This window comes from Poecilia mexicana, unplaced genomic scaffold, assembly GCF_051168715.1.
Source record: "Poecilia mexicana isolate PSO_F unplaced genomic scaffold, ASM5116871v1 scaffold_22, whole genome shotgun sequence".
Taxonomy (NCBI): domain Eukaryota; kingdom Metazoa; phylum Chordata; class Actinopteri; order Cyprinodontiformes; family Poeciliidae; genus Poecilia; species Poecilia mexicana.
Window position 1 is genome coordinate 11688694 of NW_028263391.1, and position 19590 is coordinate 11708283.

A 19590-nucleotide genomic window follows, 5' to 3' on the forward strand; every position below is an offset into this window, starting at 1 on the left:
AATTAAGCAATTAAGCACATATTTATATGATCGCTAATTTGAATGGAAATACATAAACATATATCTGTACGAAATTAGTTAGTTCAGAAAATGATGTTTTCATGACTGCTGTGAGTACTTGAAAAATCGAAGTTAAATTTGTTTGTGCACGCAACATTGGCCAATTAAGTTGTTCTGAATCTGTAAATTTAGAAATATTAATAATAATAATAATAATAATAATAATAATAATAATAATAATAATAATAATAATAATAATAATAAAAAGTTGCACTATTGTAATTATATTTTAGGAATATTTTTATGATATCTGATTAGCATGGTGTAATGTGTAATCCCTTTTTGATATTTAAAAACACTGTTCCATCTATCGAGTAAATGATCATGTAAATGTGTTTCTTGGTCAATCTTGACCAAGAAAGCAGATTCTGATTCTGATTCTAATAAAAATAAACTATTATGAAACTATTTGAGCCTAGGTGGCATACACTGGACTAAAACGAAGAAAAATATTTATCAATACATCGTTGAAGGTGACAGAGACCATGCCACTTTTAATCAATGGATTTATTCGGTTGATAAATGAGTCTGCAGTCAGCTTCCGCTTAAATTGTAGAATTACACCCTCTTGACCGCTAGGTGTCACTGTTTTACCGCTTTATTTTCCTTCACCGGAAGCCTGCATGTTATGCTTAAGTGTGAACTTGACGGTTGTTCCAGCTGGAGAGAGAGAGAGGGGGCCTGTTGTGGTGTTTCTGATCGAGTCCAGTCTCCCCCCTCAGTCACGAAACATGACGGCGAGGAAGTCTGGATCACGACTGGAGACCGAGATTGAGCGCTGCCGCTCGGAGGGCCAGTGGGACAAGATACCAGAGCTGGTTCGGCAGCTGCCGGCGAAACTTATATCCAACGGTAGGAAGCTCGTCCCGCAGCGGTAGCATTATTCATCAGGCCTCTCTTCCCCCGGCCTGGGTCTTTCCTACTTCCTGACAGCAACATCTCATAACACAGGATGTTTTGCACTCCGTTTTGATTAGAGGCAATAAAATGGTTAGAACTAAAGATAAAATTTTTAAAAAAAAAATCAGAAATTATGTTTCCACTTTTGGTTGATTTACACTACCACACCTTGAATTTTGGGATATGACCTGTTCTGGGTCACCACTGTCCATTCAAACATGTTCCTCTTTAGCTTTTTGCTGGTTGTGTGACATTCTCATCCTGTATGACAAATAATTTAGCCAAGAAAGCTAAAGTGAAATAAGACAAATAATGTTTTTTCTCCTGCTCCACATCCGTCACTAAATTGATTGATTCTGGATGCTAGCAGGTTTCAACACTTTGTGTTTGTTTTTAGTTTTGCTTATCATCTTTCGTTGGGGTTAATTAGAGCCGAACTATTCAGAAAAATGCGTCAATTAACTCCGCGTCGTAAGGTTTGCTCTGTGGAGCGACATCGCTTGCCGAAACAAAAATTAGATTTTCTTTCACTGACCTCTGTCTGCTAACTGTTAAAAGGAAGCGCTATGGTGACGTATCGTAATGTTAATATTGCCATACTGATAGTGTTGTTTGCAAACCATCTATTCAGCATGCAGAGATCTATAGGAAAGCCCAATGAACTCCTTAACGACTTAAAGAAGAACATTGCAGATTTGCACAAGTTGGGAAAGCACTTTGGAGCCACTTATGAACAAATTTTGATTCTGGTTATATGAATATATTCTTATTTAGAGATGATGAAATCCAAGTTGTTTGGCCAATCTGAAGGTTTCAGGTGGATTAGACCTTGTGTGGATTAGAATAAATCAACAGTAAATTTAAATCTGCGCATCAAAGTCTTGATTTTTCAAAATTATTTCAATTTGTTTCGGAGAACATCTTTCCTGCGGACAGACGTCAATAACTCTTGAATTAAATGAGTCACAACAATATATCATTTCCTCTTTTAGATCACTTAAGTATTTTTAAGTTTGAATTTTCTAGCTTTCGTGCTCATGAGGAGGGGATGGAAAGTTCTGGCAACAGCTGTGAACTTTTACAATCTGCTCTAACAAAAGCTTAATCTGGCAAAAAGATGAAGGAGAACTCCATTAACAGGAAAGCATCAGTCGGTCTCTGCTAACAGATCTCCATCCCTCTGTGTCACTTTACTGTGAAATGGTTCGCGCTTTTCAACACCTGAACCGTCAGTTCTGATACGGACTTCCACAAATTAAAGGATAGCGTTTAAAACAGGATCTGCTAAAGTAAGGAGGCCAATAGAGTCGTAGTGTTCCAGTAAACAAAGACCTGCAAAGTACTACTTTGGATATTTTCCCGTCTTTATTATAATAAGATTTACACATTCTTCTATAAAATGTGCCATTATGTTGCAGACTAAAACCAAGCTCTTGACAGAAGTCTAGTCTGTGTTATGGCAGAGACCAGACTTGCTGATTGTTTTTATGTTTTTATTTTTTTGAGTAATTCTCACTGTTATGGAAATAAACTTGATCCACTGGAGCTTTGAGCACTGGTTTGTGACTAGGATCTGTACTTGGATTAGGGACTGCTTTGGCTTTTCTTGGTACCTAATTCTTCCTGGTATTTGTGTTGTTTCTGTGTTGCTTATTAAACCTCAGATTTTTTTCTGTCCTGTTAGATGAAGACCACAGACAGGGCATATTAATTTAAAAATGTATAATTTTGGATAAAATTGTCCCATTTATTTATTTATTTTCTGGTATCGTATTTGGTGCTTACACTCCTGTTTTGTTTTTCTCCTCTGAAGTAACAACATGTCTTTTTTTTTTAAACTTTTCGCTAGTTGCTGTCGTTCTTAAAATGCTTTGCCTTTCTGTGTGTAGATGATTTAGGTGAGTTGCTGTTGGGAGAATCCAAGCTCCAGACGTACTTGAAAGAAAATCCCATCAAACAGGGTTCGAGCCCCCGAGGCACACGGACCACACTGGTGGAGGTCAGGAAGCACCTTACGGCTGCTCTGGACCGAAGAAACCTCAAGGTAAACTCTGAAAGGAGCACCTGATGCATCGCTGGCTGGATGACTTCTTGTACAAATGTAACTCTTTCATGTCTTCAGGCCGATTACCTCCAGGAAGCCAGCCTACTGATGGCCAAAATCTGTTATATTGAAGGAGAATACAGTAATGCTTTAGGTAATCTTTTTCTTTTTTTTTATTTGATCCTTTTTTACTTTAAATGCTGCTGGATTTAAAAATTAGTCACTTTTTTTTACTCTTGATTCATTTGTTTCTAAGGATTTAGCAGGTGAATCTGTCAGGTCCTGTCTCAGGTCTTTGCTGGATGCTGTTTATTAGCATCTCATCATATTTTTATATGTAAAAAAAACCTTTCAGAGCAGCTGAAAAACTGTTCAGAGATGCTAATCATTTCCACGTTCTATATCAAAATGCTCTATGAATATAGAACATGACTTTTATTTTTATTTTAACAGAAGTGCAGTTTTTAATATTTAATATTAGTTCACGATAGTAGAAAATGATGTGGTGGAGATATTATCGTTAAGGATTTCAATGATGGCATCAGCTTTGATAAATGATTTTCCTTGATGGAAACGTGGAAGGGTGAATAATATAAAAATAGATGGATGAATGCATGTATGGAAGGGTTAGTGGGATGATGGATAATGGAAAAAATGACGGATCTATTGATGGAAACAAAGATGTATGGATAAATAATGGAGAAATGGATTAATGGAGGGATAAATAAATTACGATAACGGAAAAATGGATAGGTGTCATGATCGGTGGGTTTAGAATAGAAAAACTGAGGGGAAGATGGATTGAAAAAAGAATGGAGAAACAAAAGGCGAAACGAGTGCAAGTTTTAGACAAGAGAATAGGGAATAAAGTGAGAAAACATGAATATTATTCTACAGTCTGACACTCACTCCTACTTCTCCAGACCTGAAAATACCTAAAACAAAATCCACCTTTCTCCAGATTACGCAAGAACCCAGTGTGTTGACCAAGAAGACTTTAATACAAACGTTCGGCCTCCTTGAAGAGATGATTCTCGTTCTAACAGACGTTCACAGTCCAGGAACTGAACAGAGAACTTCTGCTTTCCCAGATCACTACAGCCAGGTGAACCTGGACGACCTGCAGCTGGCTGGAGCTCCTGTGTACAGACTGTCTATGATAGCAGAGGCCTACGCCACCAAAGGTAAACACAGACACACTCGGGAGCCATTTGTAACCTCATGACCTTCTAAACATCCACTTCTACATCTCGAGTCCAATCTCCACTAATCTCTGTAGCAATGCTTTTTATCTCCACACGGGGGAAACGAAGTATCTCTCTAACTCAACCGAATTAATCTGATATGTTGAGATTTTAAAACTATATTTTGAGGCGTGATGCAGTTGAGCTTACTGAAGCGTCTGTCACGTCTTGTTTTCTTTTCCGTTTCTCTGATCTCTCCCAGGCTTGTGTCTAGAGCAGATCCCGGATTCCTCTCCCTCTCTGTCGAACTCCGGCTCTCCGTCGACCAATCGGAGCCCGGCACCACGGGAGCAGGAGATCATCACCTGCTATGAAAAGTCTGGAGACATTGCTTTGCTGTACCTGCAGGAAGCAGAGAAGGTTTGCGTTTGAGGGGGAGAAGCTAGAACGCCAACACTCACCAGATACTTCTAGAGCCAGGAAATGTTGTGCCATCCTTGTGGGAGTGTGATGATTATTACACTGGCAGTGAGCGAGTTTGTTAAACGTGCTTCTGCTCATGATGGCCAGCTGACAAACAGAGCCGTCTTTATATACAGAACAGTAGGAAACCAACAGATATATGAAGCTATATAAAGGTCCTCTCTGTTGGTTTCTATTGATTTGGATGAAAATCAAGCATAACGTTCTCTAATTTTGCCTTTACGGTTTCCTTACTTTTGCTGTTCTGTTGTGTTTCTGTTTCTGTAGGCATTATCAGCAGGCATTCAGAACCGCAGCCCAAAGCCAGGACCGGCGACTCAGGACCTGGAGCTGGGCTACTTCCTGGAGACGGGCCTGCAGAGGGCCCACGTCATTCACTTCAAGAACGGGTAAGATACACGGATGGAGAAAAGGGAAGAATAGATATTAATGTAAGTTTACTTTGGGTCCTGGAAAAAAAAAAAAAACGAGAATAGAAACATGCTGCTGACATTCAGAAAAGCTTTTACATTGTTGTTGAAGACCAGTCACTCGGCAGAAATCGCACTCGGTTTTTTTCTTTCTTTTTTTTTTTTTTCTTTTGCAGTTGTGATCTGACAAAGCTGTTAACAGGTTGATATATGCAGTGCAGTGTGAATAGGACTTTACAGCTTTGAGGTTTTCTCACACCTTATGTGGTTTTAGGATCAGAAAGGTTGGATTACATTTAGTCTGGCAACAGCTGGTGAAGCTTCCTGCTCAGAGAAAGTAGAGAGTGGCATGAGGTTTTTATTTATAGGTTTGTTTTTGTTCCGTCTCTTTTGGTCCATCTGTCTGTTTATTTATCAGTCCGCCCCTATGTTGGTCCGTCCGTCCATCAGCCAGTGAAAGGAATCTTTAAAGATCACTATTAAAATTCTCAAGTCGGTTGGTAATATGATTCTAGCTGAAAAAAGGAAATATTTTCTCCTTTTAAAATTGGCAAAACATGACTTTTTTGTTTTGTTTTGTTTTTTGTGCAGAAACCTGACGCGGGGTGTGGGCAGATTTCGGGAGATTCTTCGGGCTGTTGAAACCAGAACCACCCAGAACCTTCGCATGGTGAGAATTCATTGGGCACGATGTCTGTCTGTCTGTCTGTCAGATTTTCTTTTTCCCAGCTGCTAATCCCAAAAACCCTAAATAATTTGCATGTAGTTGGATGAGTTTGTGTTTGACAGCCTATCAGATTTGAGAAGAATAATTACTACTTAAACGTAGGCCTGTCACGATAACAATAGCAATGCTGTTTTGAGACAGCAATGTACTGTATTATGCAAGTTCTGAAAGAGTAATAAACTTTCATATAGTACAGAACACTCCACACCTTAACTGGAAGACATTTTAAGTATCCAAAAAGAAACACAATGGCCTCAAAAAAAAACCCCATCAATTCTCAGAATGTAAAATTTCAAGCTCATTTTAATTTATCATCATCATTAATAGCTTATTGCGACATGATTATTTTAATGTTAAAATTTCTGTGCTGGACTTTGCTGATTTATTCTATTTGCCATTTAAGTTGAACATCACACAAATCAGCACACTCGTGCTGTTTTGCTGCCCTACTTAGTCTGTAATTTCGTCGTTTGTGCAGACGATAGCCCGACAGCTCGCAGAGATCCTGCTCCGAGGAATGTGTGAACAGAGCTACTGGTCTCCTCTGGAAGATCCTCCGACAGTGTCACCCCTGGATAATCCCACACAGCAAGGGCATACCTACCGCAAGAACTACACCCTGAACCGACCCCCACGAGTGTACTCCGGAGAGAAGTATGACATTTTTACAACATTTGTTTGCTACGGATTCAAAACGGTCTCTCTATTCTCCTCATCTCTGTCCGTCTTCATCTCTCTCTTGCTGCCTTTCAGTTTGTTTTGTCCTCAGGAGAACACAGAGGAAGCTCTGCTGCTGCTGCTGATCAGCGAGTCTATGGTGAGATAGTCACACTTTTAAAACATTGTCAGATTTTGTGCAGAGTTTACTTATTTATCTGTGCTTGTTTTCGTGCCAGGCCAACCGGGACGCTGTCCTGAGCAGGATTCCTGAGCACAACAACGACCGGATCATCAGCCTGCAGTCTGCCTCTGTGGTGTACGATCTGCTGACCATAGCGCTGGGCAGGAGGGGGCAGTATGAGATGCTGTCGGAGGTAAAATAAAACCACACACCCACACCGACCTGCACTCCTGAAATTCATGTTTCCAAGTAGGCCGACAAATTCTGAGAAAACGGGCCGTGTTGTTGCCGTCCTCAGTGCTTGGAGAGAGCCATGAAGTTCGCGTTTGAGGAGTTCCATTTGTGGTACCAGCTCGCCTTGTCGCTAATGGCTGCCGGCAAATCCGCTCGCGCTGTCAAGGTTCTGAAGGAGTGCATCCGTCTGAAGCCTGATGACCCCACCATCCCACTGCTGGCCGTTAAACTGTGCATTGGTCCTCTGCACTGGGTGAGAAGCGCACAGCTCTTCCCAGAAGTGAAAGTAAAGCTTCACTTTTACAGTGTTTCTCTCTTGTGGTTTTGTCTTACATCTCGGTACGCTGATATTTCAGTTGGACGAAGGGGAGAAGTTTGCAAAGATGGTGATTGACATGGGAGAGAAGGCAGCGGAGTTCAAAGCCAAAGGCCACTTGGCCATTGGCCTGGTTTACAGCCTCAAAGCCACTGATGGCAAGTCTGCTTACTAATTTAAATCCGATCTCAGCCAAACGAAGCCACGCGACATATTCCATACTCTCATCATTCATTCCCTTCAGGAAGCTGAAAAAATATCTGGGGTCTTCAGAGAAACGAATGTTTGAACACTTAAGAGATTGTAACAGATTGACAAGTCGGGCAGAAAAACACCCCACAAGGTGTTTGTGTAGGTGCATGTGCTTTTCTCTTATGCGTGTGTAATTGTGGTTGTCATATCTGAAGCTTTTATTTTGTGTGTTTGCATCTCTTCAGCATCGCTGCGGAGCACGCAGGAGGACTACCAGAGGAAAGCTTTGTCGGCCTTTCAGAGGTGTGAATGTGTTTCTTAAAAATACTTCAGAATTAAGTCCAAGTATTGAACCGTCCTGCTCTATTAAAGTAGGCAGATTTCTCTCTGAAATCTTGAAGTTGCTGATGTCATTTTTGATTGAACATGTCCGAGCACAAAATGTTTTTGTTTTTCATCTGCAGAGCTCAGAGCATGTCTCCCACTGACCATCTGGCAGCTTTTTATTTGGCACTGCAGCTTGCCGTTTCCAGACAGGTAACGCCAACAAACTAAAAATCAAAAGCCGAAGCATTCAAAACACAAGGAAAAGATTTACTTCCCCTTCAGTTCCACAGGGTTGTGCTTTATGTAAACTCTAGTGAAGACCTGTAGCGCGCATGCGCGTGTGTGTGTGTGTGTGTGTGTAGATCCCCGAGGCGTTAGGGTATGTTCGACAGGCACTGCAGCTACAAGGAGACGACGTCCACTCCCTCCACCTGCTGGCCCTGCTTCTTTCTGCCCAGAAACATTACCATGACGCTCTCAACATCATAGAGATGGCCCTGTCCGAGTATCCCGAGAACTTCAAGTGAGCGAAACATTCCCCAAACAGCATTTACTGTCTGTCTAACGGAGCGGCAGACCCTCCTGAGCTGATGGTGTCTGTGCTGTGTAGTCTGCTGTATACGAAGGTGAAGCTGGAGGCCATGTGTAGAGGACCGGAGGAAGCTCTGCTCACCTGCAAACACATGCTCCAGATCTGGAAGAGCTTTTACAACCTCACCAACCCCAGGTACACACACACACACACACACACACACACACCAGTGCAACAAAAATGCGACTATTAAAGAAACCGAATGCCTGTTTGTCTTGACTGATGGGTTTTGTGGTTGGCAGCGATTCAGGGCGTGGCAGCAGCCTGTTGGACAGGGCCATACCAGACAGACGACAGCTCAACGCCATGACGCTGCCTGACTTCAGCGACCCTGACGCTGGTAGGCACACACACACACACACACACACACACACACACACACTGCTGACAAACACAAAGGGCTCCTGGATCTTCCTGCTATCTCAGTGCCTTGAAAAATGCTCCTGCTTTTTTTTTAATTATTATTATTATTTGGATTTTTTCTGATGTGCTGACACAAAGTAGTGCAGAACTGTGAAGTTATGAGGAGAAGTGTACTTTACTTTAAAATGTTTTCATAATTAAAATCTGAAAAGTGTGCCACACATATAAGCTCATCCCTCTGAGTCAATACTCTGTTAAAACCGCCTTTGACTACAGCTGGGAGTCTTTTGCAGCCCAGTCAGTTTGGATGGAAATCTTTTGTAAAAAGGGATTTTTAAAATCTCTCCGCTGATTCTCAGTTGGTCAGTCTGGACTTTGACTAGGATATTTCCACCACATCAACATGCGTCAATGTAAAACCATCCCATCGTAGCTCTGGTTGGATGTTGTCCTGAAGTTCCTTTCAGATATCGAGTCTTTTGTAGCACCCGACTGCTTTTCTTACATTTTTCCTGTATTTAACGGTTTTTTTTTTTTCCATCCTTCTGTTGGCTCCAACTGCATCACCTGTCCCTGCCACAACAATGTTTCACTGTGGGGATGGTTTATTCAGCATGATGCCGTGTTAGTTTTCTGGTACTGACAGCGCTTTGCATGCAGGTCAAAAAGTTACATTTCGAACTCATCTGACCAGAGTGCCTTCTTCTGCACATCTGCTGCGTCCCTGCATGGCTTGTAGCAAACTGCTAACAGAGCTTCTGATTGTCGTGTTTTCTCTGCTATTAAATGTCATATTTGTCGAGGATGAGATGGGCTGAACTGAACCTTGAAAGCTTTGGGATATTGTTTTATAGCCTCGACCCTGACCGGCCTGGTATGTCCCGGTCTTCGTGACGCTGCTTGTTCACTAAAGTTCCCCAACAAGTCGTTGAGGCTGTTGCAGGACGGTGGCATTTATACTGAGATGAAATTACACACACACACACACATGGATTCAGTTTACTTATTAAGTGGCATCTAATAACAACAATAGGTTGCGCTGGAGTTTATTTTGGGGTGTGAAGGTAAAGATGGCTTTTTACAAATGAATGCTGCACTTTTCAGATTACTTGTAAAATATTTTTAAAACGTTGTACCTCTTTCTCCTCTCTTCTCAGCTATGCACTATTTTTGTTGGTCTATCAAGTCACAATAAAATATGCTAGAGTTTGTTTTTATAATGTGTTTTAAGGGGTTTGAAAACCCATCACCTGGCTGCTCTTTTCTAATTCATCATTGCTTCGTTAATTATTCTTTTTTCTGTTTTATTTCTTCTGTTTTAGTCTCAGGTTCTTCCTCCTCCCTCTCTGGTTCTGAACCAGTCTCTCCCACCTCCCCTTCCACCGTCTCCTCTCTCTCCTCTCCGCTGTCCTCCCCTTCATCGCCGCTCTACTTTTTCCAGCCTCCTCCCATTCTCACTCCAACCAGAAACCCAGCTGGCCTCTCCCCTCTCCCGACTCCTCCCCCTTCCCGTCCCCGTCCTCTTCGTCCTCCTCCACCCACCAAGACCAGGACTCACTCGTTTTGCAACCACGTTGTTCTGCAGCAGCTTTCCAACTGTAGTGAGCCTTCGTGTACACCCTGTCTGTAGCATGGTGTGCAGAGTGACCTGAAAAGACTCAGTTTGGTTGTAGAACTGCGCAGAGTTGGAGTGTTAACTTGCAGCTGTTTGCTAAGGAAAGACGACAGCATGCTAATCTTAATCATGGTAGGAATATTGGCTGAGGAGAGCACTCAGCCAAGTGTTTAATCTGGCATTAAATTCTTACCTAACTGATCGGGTCTAAGTTACCTGCATCACGTGCAAATAAACACTTAGTAACAACACACAGACGGGATTTTTAAATCTTAAAATATTAAGTAGCAGAAACTCAAAGGGACATTTTTGTGGTATAAACTGAACAGTTTGTAAAAAAAAATAAAAAATCTCCCTGTTGATATTTTGTCCATGTATGAAGCTGTAGATTATAATCCAGTGGCAGAAATTATTTACAATAGCGAAAATAAAATATGTGCTAATCTTACCTAGGGCTGTAATGATTAATTGTGATTAATCGATTATTGAAATAATTGTCAACCAATTTAGCAACTGATTAATGGTTAACAGGAGCACACAGACATTTAAAATGACCATTTGTAGGAAGGACGGCACCATCAGAGCAGTAATTTAGTAAAAACGGTACAAAAAATACATTTCATTTAAGATAAAAGAAAAGCCTTCTTTGTTTGGTCATTCAAGAGGAACCATTCAAACTGGCATATTTTACTCAGATCTAGATTCTTTCTCTGTGCAAGTAAAATTAAATGGATAAAAAGATAAAGACTGAAAACTTTAGAAATCAAAGTTTCAGGGCACGTAAGTATTTCAAATGCCTCTTATGATGTATTGAAGGAAATTGTTTTTTTTTTTTTATCCCTGCTCTGTTTACTGCTCTGCATCTTCTTTTCCTTTTTATGTTTTTGTTGTTTCAGTCGCCACTTTGTTCCTTTCCTCACTCCCCTCCAAACTCATCTTGTCATCTTGTCTGTTAATGTTATCTGTGTGTGTGTGTGTGTGTGTGTGTGTGTGTGTGTGTGTGTGTGTGTGTGTGTGTGTGTGTGAGTGTGTTTTAGTTTAGTTGGGAAGCCAGAAAAAAAACACAAACATGAAGCGCTCACGAGGAATGAACCAAAATTAAAAAAAAAAAAAGAAGTTTATCAGTAAATTAATTAAAATGTATGGCTACTTGGAAAGTGTTAATTTGACCAAACGGGATGAATAACGTCACTGTGTGTGTGGTCATGTGGTTTCTGAGCGTCCTGTGAAGAATGAAAACCTTATGCTCTTTAGTTCTTCTCTGTTCCTTCCTTTTTTCAATCATTAACAAATGGCTGTTTGTTTGTTTTTTCCCATCCTTCCGTTTTTTTTTTTCCAAGGCGGCCCTCAGGACACTAACACTCTTGGTTTTCCCTCCATGTTTTCTGTTTGTAAGTAGCCATCTAACCTTCACCGTATCTCTTTTATTTCATCCATCATCTTTATATATATATATCTTTTTTCCTGCCTACCTACTTTTGTCCTGGGAAGGTTCAGATTCATTTATTCACTGTTCAATGTCCACAAAACTTTCACTTTCTCATTCAGCTTGTAGAAGATAATTAATACTGGATTAAATTAGATTATTATGATTATTTCATAAACCAATCTGACATGAATTCTTTAGTTTCCTAGAGAATGAGCACTATCGGTGTAAAAAAAAAAAATTGGAGTTTGATTTATTTCCCAGTGCTGTGATTTATGTGCAATCAAAGACATGATTAAAAATTGATAAAATCGCCATGAGATTCAAATCTTAAGTCTACGTCTGTTGTTCATCAAACTAAGATATGTAGTGAAAAATTTACCAAAGACAATTAAACAAAAAAAATAAATAAATACTTTAAAAAACTTTTTCTACTAATAAAATGGTCATTAATGTTTTACGGTTTAGCCTCTGATACTTCACCAGATTTTTGTGAAAAACTTGTGTGAAAAGATCTTTGCTTAATCTGTTTTCTATCTATTCTTAATCAAAACGGAGACAGTTTAGTGTTTTTTCTTGTTATTTACTCAGAGTAACGGCGAATTCGCCTCTCTGGTGTCCGGCTGAAAACATCAGGCTCTTGCTCACCAGATCTCTGGGACTTTCAGAGCCTCATTGGGTTCAGCTGACCAGGCCGTTTCCTCATGGAAACGCCACATCTTGATGATTAGTGCCTGACTTTAGAGGCGTCTGCCATCCGGGATGTTGCTCCAATTAAGAAGCGACAGGAACAGGAAGTGATGTGTGGGATGCTATTGTGACAACCCTTTAAAAACTTTTGAAAAGGGAGTTGTAGATATTTTCATACAAAGTACTGAAAAATACCTCAAAATACTTTAAAAATGAAAATCACCATCATAACCATTTTTAACTTTAACCTTATAATTCTTAATGGTTACAAGAAGGCATATTGTATAAAATAATAGGGGAAAAAAGCTTTTATTGTCCCATAGAGGGGAAATACAGTCATCATAAATCAGAAAATAAAGGTACAAAATGATTCAAAGCATCTCGCTTTCTTATTTGAGCAAAAATACTTAAGAATACTTAAAAAATAAGTGGGTTTTAAAGTAGTTTATTGTGATAACGTTGGAGCATAAACTATATTTTTCCGACATTTGTTTCCTCCTTAAGGACAGGAAAGAGCAACAAATCATCATCGACTTCAGGAAGGAGAAGCCGAGACCACTTCCTGTTCCTGAGCTAAATCATTTGTCACATTCAGCTACGATATAAACGTATCACTACGATACTCGTCTCCAAGAAGCATGCTCACAAGCCTGTGGATTGTCCTGCCTGATGTGCCGCAAATAAACTAAAGACAAACCTCACATGGCAAACAACAAACAAAGACCGTGATTTAGAGGTTGCGTACGTCTGACGTCCATCCTGTTTAATAGAACAACTTTAACTAAATGTCATTTGAGTAAATAAAATTAGCTTCTCACCTGCATGAGTGGAAACCACAGGGCTGCTTCCAGGCTCGGATCGAGGCAGAAACGGACTGCCTTGATCTGAGCCTGCTAATATAAAAATACGATAGCAGAAACTGTGAAACACCAAGACAGGGAAAATGATGCTGAAAAAAAGTTTCCGGGCGCTAACTCACATCACATTTTAAAGTTGTACGTCTTTTAAAGGCTCCAACTGGTTTTCTGACCTAAATGTATTCAGCTCCCCTGTCTCTGATGAAGGATATATCCCCACAGCATGACGCTGCCACCACCATGTCTGAAAAGATCTTTGCTTACTGTGTGCTGAGAGAGATGTGAGGTGTTAGTTTTCTAATACAGATGTAGTTTTGCTGGTTGGCCAAAAAGTTCATTTGGTCTCATTTGACCAAATCTTCAACAAAAAGTTTGTTTTCCATACGTGACCTCTGGGACATTTTATTTTATTTATTTATTTTTTCCAGAAATGGTTTTCATTTTTCTTCTATTGAGCCCAGATTTGTTGAGAGCATGACTGATGGTTGTCCTGCCAACCGATTCTCTGCAGCTCCTCCAGAGTAATCTTGGGCCTCTTGGCTGCTTCTCTGGTGAATGCAGACTTGCCATCTTAGTTTATTTACCGTGTCTTGGCAGGTCTATTTTCTTAGTTTTCAAAAAAAATAAATAATTTAATAAAAAATGCTCTTTGAGGTTAAACTGTTGTATAATCCAACCTTCTCACCAAATTTTCCTTTGATTTCTTTGTCTTTATGATTCTGTTTGTTCAATAACTTTCTCGGAGTAAAAGCAGCTGAAACTTTTCTTTTGTTTGTGTGGGAACAAACTCGTTCACATTTATGCTCTACATTGTGTTGGTCTATCACTTAAAATCCCAGTGAAGTTCATTTAGTTCTGTGTTTGCAATGTGACATGATGTGCTGCAGAGCAGAGTGTGACTGCTTTCCAAAACGGCATCTGCAAACAGGATTCCCAGCTCGTGTTTGTGTCGAGCAAATGAAACTTCCTTTTGTCATTTCCCCAAAATCCACTTATCAGCACTTCTCTTTTCCTTTTTCGAAGCTTAAAATAAGCGCTTTTATCTCCATCTCTGCCATCTTTCTCGTATGAGTGGGTGTTCTGGCTAAAATCAGAAAATTAAAAAAATAGACTACAGTGTAGACTGTAAAAAGCCTGGATGTTTTTTTTTAGCTGCTAAGCAGCAGTGTGTTGTAGTTTTGTTGCATGTTTATTTTTTTAACTCATTTATGCAGCACCATAACAGTGTGGCATGGTGTGTACTGCATATCGGTGTGAGCTTCTTCACTGCAACAGAACGCACACTTTCAGCTCCTCATTGCGTTCCTGCAGGTGTGGTCAGTGAGTTCTGCTCTTGGCCGCGTCACTAAAAGTCATTTTCTGCTTAGCTGCTTCTCAGCTGTCGGTCGGCAGGTTTTGGCAGCTGTTTTCGTGTGTTTTAACAAAACGATGGATTTTAAATTTTTTTTCCACCCTGCAGGCTCAGTGCACGCTACGTCCATAGCAGCCAGCCGGGTGGAGCAGGCTCTGTCGGAGGTGGCCTCTTCCCTGCAGAGCAGCGCCCCCAAACACGGACCCCCGCACCCCTGGCTGACCCTGGCTCAGATCTGGCTTCATGCAGGTCTGCTTCCACACGTTGATTTTACGTGAACTCTTATTGCGGCGTGTTGTGTGTTTTTAATTGTATTTCTTGCTATTTAATTTTTGGAAATAGAGTTGCAACGTTTTCGTTTTATTCTTTCTTCTCACGTATGCAATTGGCATTATGATTTGTAAAATGTACTTATGTGGGAATCAATACAGATAAAATAAAAATAAAAAATAAAAAAAAAAAGCATGTTACCTAGATGGTAACATCCTGGATACAAGCAGCTGAAAAGAGATTCATCTGCACATTGAACTTGCTTCCTCCTACTTACTCCAGCAGCCGTGGCGAGCGCAGCGATTGGATATCGGATCTGCCTCTCTCTGCGTGCCGGGGCCCTGATTCTTTCTCTCTGCACCGGCTGCAGACATTTGCAGAGCAGAATGTAAACAGGAGCAGACGCCTCCCGTAAACACACACCAACACACCAACAGAGGCGGTTTGTGTTGCTGTTTATCTGCCCGGCTGCTTCCTCTCTTCGGGCGGTCATTTCCAGCTTGGCGACACAACTAATGTAATCAGCCAATTAGGGGGCAGATAGAGGGACCGTTCATTTCCTCCCTCCTGCTCTGCCGATATCGCTCAGTCTTCATCATCGAAGTGATGAAGCCTTCAGATCGCACGCCCCTCTGTTTGCGTCGCTCCATAGATTCTGTTGTTCTGTGCGATAGAACTCCGTTTTGGCGTGGCTTTTACTCCAATAAGTGCCGCTTTCTGGCAGCCTGCAACCTTTCCCCTCTATCGGTGTCTGTTTTCTCCCACAGCTGAGGTGTACATCGGCATGTCGAAACCTGCAGAAGCCACGGCGTGCACCCAGGAGGCCGCCAACCTGTGCCCCACCTCCCACAACATGATGTACATGAGGGGCCAGATAGCCGAGCTGAGGGGCAACACAGACGAAGCCAAACGATGGTACGAAGAAGCCCTGTCCATCAACCCGACTCATGTCAAAACCATGCAGAGACTGGTAAGACACCAACACACTTGCTGTGTTTCTGTGCAAAAATCTTGAAGCTGCCTTCAGTTCTTTGGATTTTACTCCAAATAAGTCACTTTCATATATTTTTTAAAGGTAATCCTGACTTTCCTTTTTCTGTTTTTCCTTGTTTTTTCCCCCCCCTCTCATTGAAGCAACACATATTGAGTCGGTTTACTGCCCTGCGCAAATCAGCCTACATCAGTGCTGAATTAGCGTCTTAAATTAGATACCCGTGGCTGTTTATTTCTTCTTGATGCATGCAGCTCTCAGCTTAAATGTTTCCAACAGAGGTCTTGTGTTTGCATGATTGCTAAACAAGTCTAAACTAAGCAGGACAAATTCCTGGAGGAATTGGCTCAGACTTGATCAGACTTCCTGTCCCTCGTCTCTTCACAGCTGCTGAACAAGCTCAAACTTTCGAAATGTGTCTAAATGATTCAGATATGTAGAAAATGCGTCTCGTTACAAAATCTCCTTGAACTGGCAGCGATTCTTTGTGGTAGAAACAAAAATAAAAGCCTGGCGAAAAAAAAAAAAAAGATTTTCTTTTTTGAAACTTGAATCTTCTAAGAGGACGAGAAATAATTACTAACATGGTTTTGAACACAAATCAGGAATAAACTCTGTACAACCATTAGCTCAAAAATGCATGCAGTATAATTTGGTTATGTTAACATGCATAACTCAAAAGTGGTCAACAAAAATATAAATGCAGTTGTAAAAGTACTGCAGGTAAAAAGTAAAATTTCAAATTGATAAGAAAAAACTTTTTTTTTTTCTTCATGTGTGGGGGGATTTTTTTAACACCTGTGTGGGCCTGGCACTGTGGTTAAAAGTGTGAACCACCTCTTTCGCTTTAAGGCTGTCATTTATTGCAACATAATAAAAGTGGTCTGGCCTTTACTGGGTTCCTTACATTAGTACCACAAATTCCACACTTTTGTTTAACAAAAGATTTTGTCAAACAAGATGGCACCGAATTGGAAAAGCTTTGAGTGAAAAACCAAGTACACTTCAGCATCCAGCTGCTTTTAGAACCACAGTTGGCGGCAATAACTCAGTAATTTGCCGTCTGACTTTATCAGCCTCTCACATCGTTTTAAAAGGATTTCACATCAGTTTTATTTAAAGCGACGCTTCAGCCCATTGAAATTTGTAAACCCTGGTTTCCGCGCCGCTCTATTAAGGCCCTAGAAGCCAAATCTGGGCGCGGTCTGACTTTGGTCCGTTGTAGCTCCTTGACTCCTTAGTTCCAGTACAAGCCCTTGTGTCCTGATTAGATGTAAAAATGCTTTCATGGCTGTCTTGATCAAAATTACTGAAACTACAAAAAACAATTTTATCGGATATTATAAATAATGATTAAATGGGTGATGTTTATGGGTCTCCTCAGGGTCTAATTCTGCACCAGCTGCAGCGCTACAGTCTGTCTGAGAAAGTCCTAAGGGATGCTGTGCAGGTCAACAGGTATGGTTTTTATCACAACTCTTTAGATGTGCTTTTCCCCTGCATCTTTACTTTTAAATGTATTTCTTTTTTTTTTTCTTATTTCTTAAAGACACAACTTTCAGATCACTTCCTAAAATAACGGCCTACGTCCTTTTTTTGCCTAAAACATCTTTTGGCAAACAAACGACGACTCATGCCATTATTTTAGGAAGGTGACAATATGCTTGTTTTAGCAAATTTCCTTCCCACCCACCCCCCCTCATTTACATTTAATCAGTGAAAATAATTTGCCTCTTGCCTTGTCAGCACTTCTCATGACGTGTGGAACAGTCTGGGCGAGGTGCTGCAGGCTCAGGGGAACGCCGCTGCCGCCACCGAGTGTTTCCTCACCGCCTTGGAGCTGGAGGCCAGCAGCCCCATCCTGCCGTTCACCATCATTCCCCGAGCACTATGAGACACGGCGCAGTCACAAACCTGCTCCATACACACAAACCTGCATGCAAACAGCTGTGCAGCCATTTCTCACACCTTGTACATAATGCAAATAACAGTATTTTCCTCTGCTGACCGTGTGTGTGCATGCGTGTGTGCGCGCGCGTGTGTATGTGGTGTCAACACGTTTCCTGCGTCTTGTCCGTGCGCCTTTGTTGTTGTTGTTGTTGTTGTAAATACGATGTTGTTTGCATTCAGAAGCCTAAGATTTTTGTTTACATTTTATTTAGTCCAAAGAAACACACAGGTTTGTTCAAAATCCGATTACTGCCAGGAAAATACTTACGTTCGCTTTAAGAGCCAAACATTCTCGCTAAAACAACAAAATTCACCTGTTGCTGTTAAGCCAGAGAGGATTTCTGTTACTGTACGGCTGGATAATCCACTGGAGACATGATCATAAGCTCAATCAGTCAATAAATGCCAAAAAAACCTGGATGGATTTACGCAGACGACCGGATGTCTTAGCGTTTTGTAGCAGTTTTGTCCCAACGAAGCATGCTTCATTTAGTTTACAGAATATCCTCATATGCACAGTTCAAACACTTACTGACAAACAAATGTTTAGCAGGAATCTGTTACAAATTACTTGTCCAAAATCAGGTTTTCTGTGTAAATTCATCCACCTTGTTTGTGTCTTTGCATCCTGTCAGCCAGGTTATTTTATTTAATTTTTTTTTATTATTATTATTATAAATACAGAGTTATTGCTGTATATTTGATGAACCCTTGTGTTTTATTATTTTAGAGAGTAAATTATGATTATACAGAGCGATGCTGTGGTGGGGGGGGAAAGCGAGAAAGAGGAACAGGTTCGGCGGGATCAGTCAGCGAGTCGTTTTTGCTGTAAATCAATGACTGAAATTAGAATAATAACAATAATAAAGATCCTCGGTAAACAAAGGCGTCTGCAAAGCTGTGTGTGGTGTTCTCTTTGGGCATGACCCCGGGGCCAGTGGTGTCCGTTACTCTCTCAGGTGTGTCCTGCTTTGTCCCAGAGGATCACGGCGCTGACAGGTTTTGTCCTGGAGTGTCAGGAAGCCACGGCCCCCTGCTGCCCCGAGGTCTCCACCCGAGTCTCGCATGTCAGCAGCAGTTAATCTCTCAGGAAGGTCATCGATGTGGCCCTCAGTAAAACTGGAAATGCGTAGACCATAAAAAAGATCTCTTAAGGAGATTTAAGCCTTTTCTTTTTTCCATTTTTGACCTAATAGTTACAGTAACACCCTGGTACTGCTAATTAAATGCACTCCGTTAACTAACTAGAGTATAGCCACCTCTATAAAAAGACAGGAGTGCATCACACAACCAAGGAGAAATGCATAATATATCTGTGGTTATGAGCATATTTCCAAAATCCATCATTCTACAGAAAAATGATCCACAAGGATTGGATGTTAAATTCACCCCATGGTCAGCTCTCTTGAATCCTCAGGAGATGTAAATGGAGCTCCACTCTTGGATGCCACAGTCTCAGCAGAACACTTCATTACAACTGTGGAGCATGGTAGTGGAGAGGTGATGATGTGGGCTTGGCCTAACAGGTTAATCAACCCAGCAGTAAGCTTAGTACCAAAAAAAAGCCAGCCAAAAAGAAGAATTGAGATGTTGCGATGCTCTGGTCAAATAAATAAGAAATTAACGATACAAATCTCAACTTGTAATAGTAAACAGATTTATTTTACGTTTTGTAATTTTTAGCCATACTGACTAAAGACTAGAGTCACATCTTCATAAACCAGTTTGCAGATTAGCAGACAAGTAGGACAAGAAAAACTGGAATCA

General features: G+C 40.9%; 1 protein-coding gene across 2 annotated transcripts; it reads left to right on the forward strand.

Moving 5' to 3' along the window:
* Positions 1-702: 702 nt before the first annotated feature.
* ttc7b (tetratricopeptide repeat domain 7B) lies at positions 703-18720 on the forward strand. Of its 2 annotated transcripts, XM_088002715.1 has the most exons (23): positions 703-912; positions 2850-3004; positions 3083-3158; positions 4096-4188; positions 4451-4608; positions 4939-5060; positions 5673-5751; positions 6287-6462; positions 6562-6625; positions 6705-6842; positions 6948-7136; positions 7240-7357; positions 7637-7694; positions 7856-7928; positions 8081-8241; positions 8329-8445; positions 8553-8650; positions 9996-10274; positions 11629-11679; positions 14721-14861; positions 15650-15852; positions 17258-17331; positions 17620-18720. In XM_088002715.1, the coding sequence occupies exons 1-23, from the start codon at positions 792-794 to the stop codon at positions 17765-17767; spliced, it is 2892 nt and encodes a 963-aa protein (XP_087858841.1). In that variant the 5' UTR covers positions 703-791; the 3' UTR covers positions 17768-18720. The 2 variants fall into 2 exon arrangements, with proteins under 2 accessions (XP_087858841.1, XP_014851202.2); XM_014995716.2 differs by lacking the exons at positions 9996-10274; positions 11629-11679 and having other exon boundaries at positions 704-912.
* The last annotated feature ends 870 nt before the right edge of the window (positions 18721-19590 follow it).